This window comes from Hyperolius riggenbachi, chromosome 2 (genome assembly GCF_040937935.1).
Source record: "Hyperolius riggenbachi isolate aHypRig1 chromosome 2, aHypRig1.pri, whole genome shotgun sequence".
Taxonomy (NCBI): Eukaryota; Metazoa; Chordata; class Amphibia; order Anura; family Hyperoliidae; genus Hyperolius; species Hyperolius riggenbachi.
Window position 1 is genome coordinate 412,774,480 of NC_090647.1, and position 15,810 is coordinate 412,790,289.

The 15,810-nt window shown below is 42.1% G+C and overlaps 1 protein-coding gene across 2 annotated transcripts in view; it reads left to right on the forward strand.

Moving 5' to 3' along the window:
• The window catches only part of C2HXorf38 (chromosome 2 CXorf38 homolog), a 68,342-nt gene that overhangs the window by 15,626 nt on the left and 36,906 nt on the right, over window positions 1-15,810 (forward strand). For both annotated transcript variants that reach the window (XM_068265608.1, XM_068265609.1), the window contains exon 4: window positions 8,645-8,794. In XM_068265608.1, coding sequence (XP_068121709.1) covers window positions 8,645-8,794 — 150 coding nt within the window. The remainder of the gene's footprint in view (window positions 1-8,644; window positions 8,795-15,810) is intronic.

A 15,810-nucleotide genomic window follows, 5' to 3' on the forward strand; every position in this document is an offset into this window, starting at 1 on the left:
TAATTTTAAAACTATAATGGCTGAAAACTGAGAAATAATAATTTTTTTTCTTTTTTTTTTTGTTTTTTTTCTCATTAAAATGCATTTAGAATAAAAAAATTCTTAGCAAAATGTACTACCCACAGAAAGCCTAATTGGTGGTGAAAAAAACGAGGTATAGATCATTTTCTTGTGATAAGTAGTAATAAAGGGAGGAGCACTGACAAGTGAAAATTGCTCTGGTCCGTTAGAGTAAAAACCCTTGGGGGTGAACTGGTTAAAGGAAACCTTAACTGAGCAAGATATGGATGTTTCCTTTTAAGCAATAACAAGTTGCCAGACTACTCTGCTGATTTCTGCGGTTGCAGTAGTGTAAGAACCACACACCTGAAACAAGCATGCAGCTAATCCAGTCTGACGTCAGTCAGAGCACCTGATCTGTATGCTTGTTGAGGGGCTGTGGCTAACAGTATTAAGCCCAATCTACACGATACAATTCTTTTTTGTGATTCGATTACGATCCGATTAAATCCAATATGTCTGATCGGGATTTGATCCAATTCGATTTGTCATTATTTTGCAGCGCCTGCGCTGGAGCCAAAAGGTAAATATTTACATTGCCGCCGCTCCGGGAGGATTTTCGCCGTGGGACCGTTGAGGACAGGGGGAGCCTCAATAGTATCCGGAGGCTTCCCCCCCTCCCCCCCCCCACTTGAGGTGAGTACCCCCTAGGGGAGTTTTTTTCGTTACAGATTTTCTTTAAGCACACAGGACGTAAGGGCCCTGCAGCCAGGAAGAAGATGCTGCTGCCATTGATGTGACACAGCCCCGCCTGCAGCTGTGTCTGAGGGGCTGAGGCTGAGCAGATTAGAGGGACCTGGGAGAGCGGACTGGAGAGAGCTGTTGTGTTAAAAAAAAAAAAAAAAAAAAAAAAGGAGAATATATATATATTGTAATCGGAATCATTTATTTTGGCCAAGCACGACTGGGTCGTGCCCGGAATTGGTCTTGGCTTAAAAACAGGAAAGGACACACTATATAGAGATAGCAAAGCTTTTTATTTTGGTACAGAATGTGCTAAAATTAAAATTGTATTGCTTTTGATAAAGCTTGTCATTAAAGAGTTCTGAACGCTTAGGCCTCACTGCTAAAACACAATAAAATCTATTCTACAACTTATCAAGGTTAAAATAATACCACATCACTCAATCATGGCTAGTTGATTATCTAGCAGGCCGTTAACTCTGAAGTGTGCATGTGGCTTTGTACCGACCATTTTTTTCCACAAGGTATTTTAGTGCCATACTTTGTGTGCAAAGTCCCAGAAGAGTCAGGACAGTGGGAAAAAACAACAAATGTCACCATTATGGAAAGCTAACAACTGGGGCTATTCAAAAGTGGGTGTTTTGTAAGCTACTGACACGTGTAATTTTCCTGAAACTATCTCAAGTTTGATTACAATTTTAAAAATATAATTTTTTTTCCCCCATGATGTATTGTTTGTTCCTACCTATTTTTTTATGTGACAGGGGTTCACGCTATAAGACACATCATAATGTATTCTACAACACATTATCATTCAAATCAGGCCACATATTCATTATTTGATTAAAAAAAAAACTGGGTACACTGCAATCCATGATTCTCAAGGTGTACCTTTGGCTTTTTTTGTAGGCAATTTTTTTTTTTGCACTAATTGTTACAGTGCCATTCTTTGTTTACATTGCCCCAGAAGAGTCAGGACATCAGAAAAAGGCAACAAATGTCACTATTGTGGAAAGCTAACAACCAGGGCTATTCAAAAGTGGGTATTTTGTAAGCTACTGACTCGTGCAGTTTTGCTGAAACTTTCCCAAGTTTGACCATAATAAGACACATCAAATAAGATACATCAAATTTATTCTACAACTCCTTATGATTAAAATTAGGTCACATATAGGTAATTTGATTACAAATGGGATGCACAGCAATCCGTTATTCTCAAAGTGCGCCTATGGCTTTTTTTGCAGTTATTTTAGATAGGAACTGGTTTAGTGTTAGGAGTAGGTGGTGGGTGGTTAGAGTAAAGGTGCATACACACATCAGACTATAGTCTTTGGTAAATGAAAGATCACAGACCAATCTTGCCACCCTTCATGTACTATGAGAGCCATACTCTACACAGTCTTTTCTATGAAGCTGAACTCCACATCAGAAAAAAATCTTTGCAAGATGCTGAACAGACACAAAAGATCAGTATCTGCAAAAGATTTGGTCCTGCCAAAAATCCATTCCTGCAAATTGCAATGATAGTCTATGAGATCTGCAGATCATCATACACACATGATTTAACGGACATTCATCTGCAGATCAGATCCACCAGGATGGATTTTTAGATCTGCAGATGATTGCTTGATCTGCAGACGAATGTCAGTTAAATCGTGTGTGTATGATGATCTGCAGATCTCATTGACTATCATTGCAATTTGCATACTCTGTGTAGAGTATGGCTCTCATACTACATGAAGGGTGGTAAGATTGGTCTGTGATCTTTCATTTTCCAAAGACTATAGTCTGTGTGTATGAGCCTTTAGAATAGTTGAGGGGTGGTTAGGGTAAGGCATAGTTAGCAGAGGCATTGTTGCGCCTGCGTCATCCACTATAGACTGCCGACACCTGCTAGCAATCTGGGATTGTACGCGCATTGCAATTTCAGGCGGCGGGGAATTCAGTTTTTTTCACTTGCGTGAATTGTGGCCTGGAAAACAAACGTGTGCATCGCCATTTAACCATTTCAGCCGCCCAGACGTGAAGCTCACGTCCGGGCGGCTGCTCAGCTGCGCTCTCCCGCGCGTTCCTGAAAGCGGCCATCTTGTGGCCAAATAGTAAAACTACATCAACACATTTTTTACATTACAATTTACACATCTAACAACATTAAAAAAATAACTGTTTATGTCCCACACCAAAATATTCCCTAAATAAAATTTTTAAGGGAAAAAAAAAATTACAATTAAAAAAAAAACCAAAAAAACATAAATAGTTTCCTAAGGGTCTGAACTTTTTAAATATGCATTTGAAGGGGGTATACTACAAACATTTTTAAAATTATAAGCTTGTAAATGGTGATGGGCGCAAAACGGAAACAATGGACCGCGGGCTGAAATGATTAAAAGTATTATGTGCGATTTTGCATTGTGCAAAATCTCATGCGCTTTTCAACAAAGCTTTTACTATTTACCTAACATTCTTACTTGTTTTTATGAATGACGACTGTTACTGACAGTCATCATTTGAATATAAGCGAACTACCCACCGATCAATCTTCACTACCATGGTAACAAAGGCGCAAACAATCATTTATTAAATAAACCAGACATCCATGGCAACCAAAATTCATAAAGAAAAGCACCACCAGGCAAGGATATTCCGTTCTCACGTACAAAATGCTTTATTTGGGGACATAGCCCATCTAAAAACAGTTAAGACATAAGGAGTGACAAATCACAAATGAATATACTGTACATCAATAGTATCAGCTGACAGCCTGGTAACAAATTTCACCACAAAGTGTCGCAGTCAAAATGTATGTAATGGTCCCCGTTAGAAGGCCCACAAAGTGCTGCAGAAAGACTGTACCATGGGGATGTCTATAGAGTAAATATACAGCGGGTCTCGCACCCACTGTTGCACCTGCTCACGCGTATCGCACTGCGTGCTTCTTCGGAGATAGCGGTATCAGGATTGGGGGTGCCTATAAGTATCCCACCAAGTAATCATGAGTGTTGCCACACCCTTGATGTCTGGTCTATTTAATAGGTTTTGTATACTTTTATGGCCATTATATTTGTTGGTTTATTTATATTCATGTTGTTGATATACAGCAAACTATCATTTAATCGCAAAAAAATTATCATGGCGAGCAATGGGGATCTGAGCAATTGGTCGCTCGGTGATCCATTATGACTGTTGCAAACGCCGCACGTCACTAAACATTATTTAACTAATTTTCATAAAAAGATCATTTATTGTGGAAAAGCCGCCCACCACAAAATAAGTCACCATAAACATTCCGTTGTGGGTATGGACCTTCAGGCACACTGATTGGTTCAAGGACCTCATGATCCCTTGCACCAATCATTGCCCCCTTTTTGTGTGTGTGTGTGTGTGTGTGTGTGTGTGTGTGTGTGTGTGTGTGTGTGTGTGTGTGTGTTTGTTTTTGTACCTGAGATGAATTACATCTTGGGTACCATATTTACCTGGAGCTTCCTTTGGCCCCATTCGCACTAGAGTGTTTTGCTGGCGATTTCCGCAAAACGCTCAAGCGCTAGCGCTTTTGAAAGCGCTAGTGCAATAGAAACCTATGGGCGCGTTTTCAGTGCTGTCGTGGAAAAATCACTCCTGCAAAAGGTTTTGTGCTTTCAAGTGTGAATGGAGCCTATAGCCCCCCCTTTAGGCCACTCAGTCCGTCGCTGTCAAGGGACTGAGCGGTCTCAAGTGGCTGTAAATAATCTACATTGATGGGCACAATCTATTTTAAAAAAAATAGTCGTCCAACTAGATTTTCATCAAAATTTGGATTTTCTAGTTGGATGCGATAGATAGGAAGCAAAGGTTGGTTCGTTGATGGTGTAGTGAACGATTTTTCTTCCAATCAGAATTTTCTGATCGCTCAAATGATTTTTTGCTTAAAATTGGACTGTTGGTGGCCACCTTAAAGGATCACATGATCCCTTGGACCAATCAGTGCTGGGGTCATGTGCGCACGCAGGTGCATTACAGGAAGTAATAACTACCTGTATAGGCACTTTCAATGACTTCCGTTACTCCTTGTAACAGCATCATTGTGGCTGAAGGGGGCAACGATCGGGTAGAGGGACCCTTTTCACCGATCAGTGCTGCAGGGTGCACGTGCTCAGGAGTGATGACCGTTTTGTACTTTGGATATAGCTCCTACGTCCAAAAGGCATAAGCTGCAGCCTTTCTGGACATAGGAGCTACGTCTACAAGGCTAAACTGGTTAAGCATTTTTGTTAACACAATCCCTTCCTTCATTTCAGGGGCTCAAAGATAATTGGACAAATTAAAATAACTGGAAATAAAATGCAGGGCTGTGGAGTTTGTACAAAAATCGTCCGACTACTCAGTTTATGAAACTGACTCCAACTCCAGGTACCCAAAAATGACTCCAACTTTAATCTGATTCCACAGCCCTGATAAAATGTTCATTTCTAATACTTGGTTTAAAAACACTTCGGGCCATATGCAATTCACTTTTTCTCCTGAGTTTTCTTCTAGGAGATCATTTTTCATCTTCTAATTAAAATAACTTTCTAGCACTTTTCAACTAAAAAAGTACAAACCGTTAAATGATAAAGCACTATTAAAATTATTTTGAGCATTTTCTTGCTTTCTGGCGGCTTAAAATGCATTTTATTGACAAATTTAAACATATCACCCAAGAGAAAACTCAGGTGAAAAAATTAATTGCATATGGGCCTTTGTTGGTAGTGACAGCCTAAAGTCTTGAACTCATGGATATCACCAGATGCTAGGTTTCCTAATTTTTAATGCTCTGCTCTTTTGTTTTTGTGGGCCTTTCTGTCGCATACATATGGATTGGCCGCCGAGAGACTTGGGTGCAGGATACAGCTGGTATGGCTTATCCTGCTGCTGCACAAGTTCCCGGCGGCGTTAAATTCTATTCCCCCTTTAGGTCGACGTGGATAGTGGGGAATGATGTAATTTGGCTTCCAGCTATTGCTGGAGGCTGAATTAGTGTTTTTTAAATCTAACTTCTGCTCCATCTTCTGACGGCGCCAAAGTTGATCGGTGTGTGCCGCTATAGCCGTAATTCCTATTACGGCCAATGGTGGTGCCAGCTGCGCCCAAATCTCCTACGCTGTAATTACAGCGCTTGCTTTCTGTCTGAAGTTTAGGCTTCAACAAGTGAAATGCATGCTCAATTGGGTTAAGATCAGTTTACTGACTTGGCCATTCCAGAACTTTCCACTTCATGCTTTAGTAAACTCCTGGGTTGCTTTGGTTGTATGTTTTTGGGAGGAGGTGCCCCAATGTAGTATGCAATGGGTAAAAGGGGGTAATGAAAGTCTTATCTCAGGTAAGGGGTATAAAGATAATTTCCTTAAGCACAGGAAGAGACGCGTTTTGTGGGACCTGCCTGCTTCCTCAGGTCTACAGTACAATGTCTTACGCAGCTGCATGCACGGACTGGAAGTGTCCAAGCCATCACATTGGCTCAACTGTGTTTTACAGATGATGTGGCATGCTTTCATTAATAAGCTATTCCACGCCTTCTCCATACTTTTTTCTTGCCATCATTCTGATGAAGGTTTAATTTTGGTTTCATCTGTCCAGATGAAACCAAACTCTCCCGGCCAGGTCGGCGGCTACTACGGAGGGGAGAATGGCTTGGAGTAGAGCTGCAGCGTGGGACGTATAAATTTCCAGGGGCTGGAGGAAGCCCCAGGTAAGTAAATCTGTATTCTTTTAAGTATGGTTTCTTTCACCTACATGGAGAGGTGTTTTGACTGCATGTTGTCTGGTCAAAGCAAAATCTTCCACTTACAAGCACCACACATCAAATCCACTCCAGGCCTTTATCTGCTTAATTGATAATGACATATATGTCTAAGACGGGGCCGAGTTACGATCACCTGCCGATGTGATCCGCCACTATGTCGGGGCACTCCCTGCCTTTGTCCCCCTGTGTGATCCTCCACTCTCCATGTGTAAAAACAATTAGCAGCACAGCTCGCCTAACCCAGCATTACAAGTGGCGAGCGCAGACCTCTCATCTCCTGCACGGCTTCTCTAGTGTTGGCTTATGCTGATGACTCGATTAGCAGAAGTGGACACTAGGGGAGCAGTGCCGCAGATGAGATGTCTGCGTTCGCCACAAGAGCCACTGGATGAGGGGAAACATGCTGCCACTCTTTCTTTATGCACACGGGGAATGGAGGAGACCAGCCGGAGTGGGGGGTGGTGATTGGAGAACCACACGTGGGAATAAGAGACACAGAGAGAGACAAAGGAAGACACTGGGAAACATGGGGGACTGGAAGAAGGACATAAGTAGGACACAGGAGGACAGTTTGGGAGCAAAGGAAGACACAGTGGGGAGGACATGGGGAGAGAAGAGGACACATGGTGGACACAGAAGGACTATGATTGGGAGATAACCTCCACAAGAGGCTCCTGGAACATATACACACCAGGTTTAAAATGTGTGATCTGTACCTATGCACCAAAAACACCTGCATCAGAAGCAAGGTGGTGGATTGTAAAACACCTGGAACAGGCTAGAACAGTGTTTGTCAAACCTGTCCTCGTGACTCAACATTTTGTGCATGTTTTGCAGGCATCCTCACCTATGCACAGGGGTAACTAGTGTCTCAGCTAGGATTCCATGTAGCTGAGACGCTTATTACCCCACCTGTGCATGGGTGAGGTTGCCTGCAAAACATGCACCATTGGGAAGTCACTAGGATAGGTTTGAGAAACCCTGGGCTAGAGAATGGAGAAAACTCTCAGAGCCTATTTCTAAAGAGACAGTAAAAAGCCACAGTATACTTTCACCACTTCTGGACCACCCGAGTTGAAATTTGGAAGCGGTTATCCCTACCAGGGCGTAAATTTCAACGTCCCCACCTCGCACTACCACCACTCTCCTGTCGCTGCAGCTCACTCGCCCTGCTGTCAGTGTGACAGCAGAGCTCTGTGAGCTAGTCAGAAGCTGATTTCATTGGCTCCTGACCCCCGTGATCATGGGTATCTCATTGGCTCAGCAACAGAATAGCAGTGTGATTGGCGGTAGCAGCGAATCTGAGGCAGGACGTCGGTAGGGCCCGTTTTTCATACCAGCGGTTTATGGTCTTTAAAGGGAAGGTCAAAGCAAAAAAAAAAAATGAGTTTCACTTACCTGGGGCTTCTACCAGCCCCATGCAGCCATCCTGTGCCCTCGTAGTCACTCACTGCTGCTCCAGTCCCCCGCTGGCAGCTTTCTGACCTCGGAGGTCAGGTCCGAATTGCGTACATTTTTACACATTCCCGCTAGTGCAGGAACATTAACGCATACATTTTTACGCATTAGTGGTGCAACGCGTAAATTTTTGTTCCTGCACTAGCTGGAATGCGTAAAAATGTATGCAATGTGGCCCTGACCTCCGAGGTCAGAAAGCTGCCAGCGGGGGACTGGAGCAGCAGTAAGTGACTACGAGGGCACAGGATGGCTACATGGGGCTGGTAGAAGCCCCAGGTAAGTTAAACTCTTTTTTTTTTTTTTTTTGCTTGGACCTTCCCTTTAAGCAGCTTTTGCATAGCATTGAAATGAGTACAACTTAAGGGTAGTGAAACTTTTCTTTTGTTGTTTTTTTTTTTTGTGGCAATAAGATTTAATATGGCACTAGCAATGTGTTTTTATAAACTTAGAAATGTGGAGTTTTTTATATATTTATAAATGGCCTGTAGAACAATGTGGATGTTGAAAATGCTAAATTATTCAAATCATTATGTCTATTTTCATAAATTTGTCCTTAGGTCTGTTGTGGAGACGCAATGGACCAGTCCATAGTGACTGAAAATAATGCAAAATTAACCACTGCAATGCTTTCTGATTTGGGAATTGGTGTACAACACATTTTTCTTATATATTTTTGTATCTCAGATTATAAAGTGTAGGAATGACTTAATGCATTCATATGACCTGACTGTCGACTCCTCCTGGCTGAAAGACTTTGGAAAGAAGATACAAGAGTTAATAACTGAACTAAGACATGTACCTAGCCTTGTAAATGAAGCTGAACAACTTCAGGAGGTAATGACTTTATTAAGCAAACTATATAACACTTACAACATGTGTTGGTATGTCAGGTTATAAACCTACTTTAGATATATACATATAAGCCTACATATGCATTATCTGGTGAAAGACACTACTTTTCTTTGAGAAGCTTTATAATTTTATGTGTATTGTTGGTTACAGTGTATCATTTATTTATTAGTTACATAGTATGGTTGAAAAAGTCATCTGTCCATGAGGTTCAACCAGAAAAAAAAATTGTCCCGCACGTGTCCAATTATTGAGAGGGAGGCGAAAAATCCTTACAAGGCTTGAGCCAATAATTGCCTTAAGAGGTAAAAAAAAAAACCTGCTTCCTGACTTTAGGTGGCAGTCAGTCTACGGATCACCACCGCCAGAAATTACCTATGAATTATAGCCATGGAATTTCTTCAATGTAAAGGAAAACATTCAAGTTCATTTTAGATGAAGATGTAGCATTTGCCCCCTACCTATTTCCTGTGATAAAATGTTACACATTTTAACCACTCTTACTGTAAAGAACCCCTTTCTAAATAGATGGCAAAACTTGTTACCTCTATACAGAGAACATGTCCCCTTGTCTTTTGGACAATCATAGGGACAAAATCCTTACAAAGCTTTTGTATTGCACTCAAAGCTCAATAAGCCCAGTTTTTCCAATCTTCCGTGGTAAGTGACACCTTTCATCCCTCTGCCTTCCAATGATATACAAACAATCTGGATAGCCTCACAGAACTATAAAAACAACCCAATAAACTGGTAGTGCTGCACATAAGGGAAGGAATCCATACACCGATAGACCTATGTTGTTAGAGTAATGTATCAGCTCAGAAGCAGAGTTAAACTTTAGGGTGAAGGGAATTCAGCCAAGTTGTCAAAATTTTATTGGATTTTGCAATGTTGCCTCTGATCTACAGCTTTTGGGAGTGCGACTACCGTGTTGACCAGCTTTATCCAATCCTTTCAGGATGGGAAGCGTCTTGTGTTCTAAAACAAATTGTTTTAGGTATTTATCAGTTAAAGGGGAACTTCAGCCTAAACAAACATACTGTCATCAAGTTACATTCGTTATGTTAATTAGAATAGATAGGTAATATAATCTCTTACCCACCCTGTTTTAAAAGAACAGGCAAATGTTTGTGATTCATGGGGGCTGCAATCTTTGTCATGGGGGCAGCCATCTTTTTGGTTGAAAGGAGGTGACAAGGAGCAGGAGACACAGTTCCAACTGTCCTGTGTCCTGATTACCCCTCCCAGCTGCACACACTAGGCTTCAAATGTCAAATTCAAAATGTAAAAGAAAAAAATTGCACCAAAACAGCAGAAAGAGAACAACAACATCAGAAATCCCATCATGCTTTGCACAGCATCAGGGGAAAAAAGCCCGGGAAGTTTTCTTCTGTGCAGCTAAAAATAAGGCTTGTATAAGAGAAACAAAGTTCTGATGCTGTGAAACTGTTAAAGAAACACCAAGCCTTTTCAGTCGAATTTTAGTCCGGAGGTTCACTTTAAGGAATCTGGACCCTCAGATTCATGTAGTTGCTCATCTTTGTACTTGTCCTAGAAGTTCAATGTCCATTTTACGCATTCCAAAATTTTGCTTTAGAGCATGCTGCTGGAATTGAATATGGTTGATTAACTTATCCTCTGAAAAATGGGCGTGGGCATGACATAATGGATGTGGCTATGACATAACTGGGCAGAGCTAATTAATGCAACAGAGCTAACTAATATAACTGTGTAACTCTGAGGCAGTGGGCCAGAGTTACCAAAATGCCAATTGCTGCAACAATAACCTTAAAGTGCCAAATACACTGACCATCAAATAATAAATGTAGCAACCATTAACTCCAATATATGACATGCAAAAACTGTTTCCTCCAAAAATTTAAATGCAACAACCATTACCTCCAACACTTGAAATGCAACAACCATTAATCTCTGACTTGCAACCACTGTTACCTCTGACACATGAAATGCAGCGAACAGGAATGCAATAAACATTACCTCCCACACATTAAAATGCAGTAAATGTTACCTCCCACACATGAAATGCAGCAAACATTAAATGTGGCCAAAGGTACCTCTGACACATGTGAAATACACATATATTACTCCACATATCTTAACCTCCTTAGCGGTAAACCCGTGTGTGACACGGGGGTAAGCCGCCGGAGGGTGTCGCTCAGGCCCTGCTGGGCCGATTTACCTATTTTTTTTTTTGCTGGACGCAGCTAGCACTTTGCTAGCTGCACCAGCACACTGATCGCCGCCGGCCCGCGCCCGATTGCCGCTATCCGTTGCGGCGCGCGGGCCCCCCAGACCCCGTGCGCTGCCTGGCCAATCAGTGCCAGGCAGCGCCGAGGGGTGGATCGGGACTCCCAATGACGTCCCGACGTCGGTGATGTCATCCCGCTCGGTCGCCATGGCGACGTAGGAAGCCCTCCAGGAAATCCCGTTCCTTGAACGGGATTTCCTGATCGGAGATCGCCGAAGGCGATCGAAGCGGGGGGATGCCGCTGAGCAGCGGCTATCATGTAGCGAGCCCTGGGCTCGCTACATGATTTAAAAAAAAATAAAAAATAAAAAAAACTGCTGCGCTGCCCCCTGGCGGAATTTTTCATACCACCAGGGGGGTTAAACGCAGCAGATATTACCTCAGACATAAATGAATTAAAGGTTCTCCCCCACTGAGGGTGACACGGAGGAGGAGGCTTATATTGGTGCCTAAGGCTGGCAAATGTAGCAAGAGCTTTATTCTCATTACTTATCTCGAACATATTGTTAAAAGTACGATCTGCTAAGCAGAGAGCTGCGAGTGTGTATTATACAGTACTCCCAAACACAAGACAGGAGTGTCAAAAACCTGAGCAGTTCTTGCCTTATTCATGATTGCTAACTCAGTAAAGGACCAGCCGTTAAGGTGTTGCTATCATATAAATCCGGCGTAGCGGGGTCTGAACCCTCTATCAGTAATGATGGTATACCTTGAAATGAATCAGAGCACTCAGTATATGACTTTATATAAAAAAAATGTATTTGCTTATCATACAGCATATATATATATATATATATAATATATATATATATATATATATATATATATATATACACACAAAATATGAACAGTTCCAAGTAGTGTTTCCTTCTAACAGTATTCCATCTCATCAAGGCTTTATATCCAAGCAATCATCAATCTTCTAAGCACATTCAAAAAAGAATATAACAATTGTGTTATGTAGAATAAGATCAAAAGTAGTCTCATCTGTATCAATAGCTGTGTATATAATCTTCTTAAAGAGGAGCTGTTCGGTATAGGGTCTCAGAGAAAAAAAAACACATATCAGTAGCTAAATATTAGCTGTACTTACATTACATATGCATTTCACTGTCCACGTTTGGATTTCACGGAATTTTTATATAGTATTTACAGAGATTGATGCTCCTGACAGCTCATGGCAGGTTCCATGTTTGACTGTCTTGTATGAAGCCAATTGTGATGTAATATCCTCCCTTACCCTGCTTCCTGATTGATTCTTTAGCCCTCCCAAGTTCCAGCCCTCAGACACTCCCACCAGTCTCTGGTCTAACGGGGCATATTGTCTGGCACTCTGATTCGAATCGGATCATTGAAAAGATCCGGATCTTTGAACCGAATCTTTGAATGATTTGCAGCAGAATGAGAGAAGCTGCAGTTCCTGTTTCTTCCAGACATCCACTGTGAACCGAATCTCGGATAATTTGACTCACAAAAAAGATCAGGATCAAAGATCCTAATGTTCATGTTCCAGACAACACTACTGTGCATTGAATATTAATTAGCCATGTGGCTAGGAACAATAGCGGACTCCTGCAGTATACTCTAACGGAACATGTGCACTGTGAGCAGCACATTGATTTTTAAGTGCTGTGAGTTGGGCTGCGTTACTGGCTGCTGTAACATGAGCCTGTAACTTCCCACTGTGAAAGCGGCCTTAGGCCGAGATAGGGAAATGAAGGGGAGGACCAAGGGAGTGCAGTAGGGAGAAGAAGCAGCCCCAGCATGCTCTGCAGTATCTGTTATGCGGCCTGTCGGCCTCCTTAGGAGCTTGGGAATAAAGAGCATTGCTATTGAGCAAACCTCAAAGTAAGAGAGATTTTTAACTTCAGTATTGCCTCTTTGGCTTCCTTCTAAACTGTTTAACACAGGAGAATAGAGGTTTAAATTAGCTTTTGCAGCCTGACAGTTACTCTTTTTAAAGAAATAGCAAAAAATATAACTTCTAAAAAAAACTTGTTGCTAACATCTTAACAGAACTTAATGCTGAAAAATGAATAAAGTAAATCGTCAGAATATTAAGCATATTACCCCTTCTCTGGCATCTAGAGCCACTTGTGGGAAGGTAGCTTCTGCCTCATGTGGTTTCTCAGGTGATTGTTGGGCTTCTGCAAACTATGAGCTTTTAGCTCCTACTTTTATAGTGATTGGATGCAATATGGCTGTCTAATCTGGAATTTCCCTGAATCCCAGTTTCTGATTGGCTAAAGCTTCTGTGCGTCAATGCTTTATCATGTTTTGAATACCTAAATCATAATGTTTATAAATTCTGATTAGGTCATTTCTGACGCAGTTGATTAAAAATGGACGTCGCCAGCCATCTTGTCTGCTAGTTGACTTTTTTTGCCCCAGACATTTGGACTTTAAAACAATAACGATGTCATTTATGCCGCATTTCTGATAATGTTAATTAGTTTGGAATGTGTGTTCTTTCCCAAACAAGAAATAGGGCATGTTGACCCAAACATCTGTGAATTACAGATCTAGTAATGTAATGCTTATTGAAGTACATTATTAAGCTTATTATATAATTCTTCTTAAAACAATTAATCATATAAGATATAATTGCATATTAAATCTTAATATAAAATAATTTTCTATATATTATGAAGAAATAAATATAATTACACCGCCATCTTTCATATTTTGACTTTCTCGAGCTGGGAAACTGCATCTTTTCTTGCTGGCTGTAACGGCCTTGTAGTACATGTCAGCAATCCTCCAGAGCCAAAACAATCCCACGAGAATGTTTAACTGTCTCAAAGCATCAGCATCACTGGAAGAATCCAGCATTTCAAAATATATTTTAAAGTAATTAATTCTATTTGTAATGTGTTTTTTAAAACTTGCTTTTCTGTCTGCACATATAACCTTGACATTTGAAAGATGCTTGTGTAATATAAACAAAAAATGTTTTAGCTTCTTGTAATTAAAATAATATAATTATGAGTTTCACTGTCTGGAATATGCTGAGATGTCACAGAGCAATATTATAAAGAAGTACTCTAACGTTACAGTTTACAATGACATTTTGCATAGAACATTAAAACTTAAAACATACACATATGACAGCTTTTCCTGCATAAATAAACCGCTAGAATTCTGACAGGAGCAGCACTCAAATGGCCAAGGTGTAGGAGCGTGCAAGGATTCACCAGTGTATCAACAGGTCTCCAGACAGAATCTACTTCAATCCAGCACAGCTCTTTTATAATCAAATCCACTTGATTGTTAGAAGGGTAAGTACAAAGTTACATTAAAATGCTGCACGAGTGGCTATAGTCAACTGTTACGAGCCACTAGTGCTCTTGTGCATTGTTTTGTTGTGCTGCGTGGCGTGAACAAGAGCTCTAGTGGCTCGAAACAGCGGGCTGTAGCTACTCATGCAGCACTTAAATGTAACTTTGTACTTGCCCTTCTAACAAAGTGGATTTGATTAGAAAAGCGCTGTGCTGGATTGAAGTGGATTCTGTATTATACAGTACACAATAATATAGCACTCAGGAGCTAGCTCTATGGCCACTCTCTATAGACCGCAGACATGCAGCCAGGTAATGTAGGGGTCTCACAAGGAGGTTGCACAGCATCACACTATTTATTTTTCCCCTTCCACATCTACCTGTTATCCTGCTACTGCTGCCCACCACCATGACAAATAGCTGGGTTGTGGGAGTCCACATACACACCAGTCATCTCAAGTCAGAGCCAATCTAACCTGCATGACCGCTGCCATCTTACTGGCTTTCACCCAGGAAGACCTACTGACATACTTCCACCTAATAGTTCCACATGACTGCGTGAGAGAGGCAGGTCCTGTGCACATATTTTTATTTTTCTGGGAGGACTGATGCGGCCAGGCGGTCCGATTGGAGGGTGGGCAGAGCAGCATGCGGGGTTGGAACTGAGGAAGCAGGGCGGCCACGCTGATTGAAGGGTAGGCCAGGCAACAGGCTGGGGGTGAATGAAAGGACGGTGGCCAGAATCCAGCAGCTGGGATGTCCCGTGGCCTAAAGTGGGACGTTATCTGGGACTTATTGCAGCCCGGGACAGGGAACCCCAAATATGGGGCGTATTCCGGCTAAAGGGGGACATCTGGTCACCGTGGTTAAGAGTGCGCACACACGTCACCCAAGAGAACACACACACACATGTCAACCAAGAAGAAACGCACAAACTCTACCTAAAGGAGACATCTGCTGGGTAGGCTGCAGCTAGCAGGCACGCAGTAAGTCGCACTAAATGAACTCACCAAGTCAGCGCTGGCAGCTGCTTCAATCTCCTGCTGACAGGAGCCTTTCTGGCTGTGAAGAGCAGCTACTGCTGTCCAATTATTGGCTCTTGGTGCCCATTTTCAAATTCGGCAGGCGTGCATCAGGGGAGAGGCTAGAGGATAGTGGATGCGATGAGGAGCGGAGCGCCCTGCAAGCAATAGCTCCGTGACTTTGCTGTCAAAGAGCCCTGTGCGGCCACACAGTCAGGCGACCGGGACATCTGGCAGCTAAACCGGGACGTTTCCCGGGACAAGTTGCAGCCCGGGACAGGTCACCCGGAATCCGGAACATGGCCCTGGTAAAACGGGACGTCTGGTCATCGTAGGCATGACACTACTTAAAGTGAACTTGAGATTAAAGGAAAGAAGTTTTATAAATACCTGGGGCTTCCTCCAGCCCCCTTCAGGCTGATCGGTCCCTCG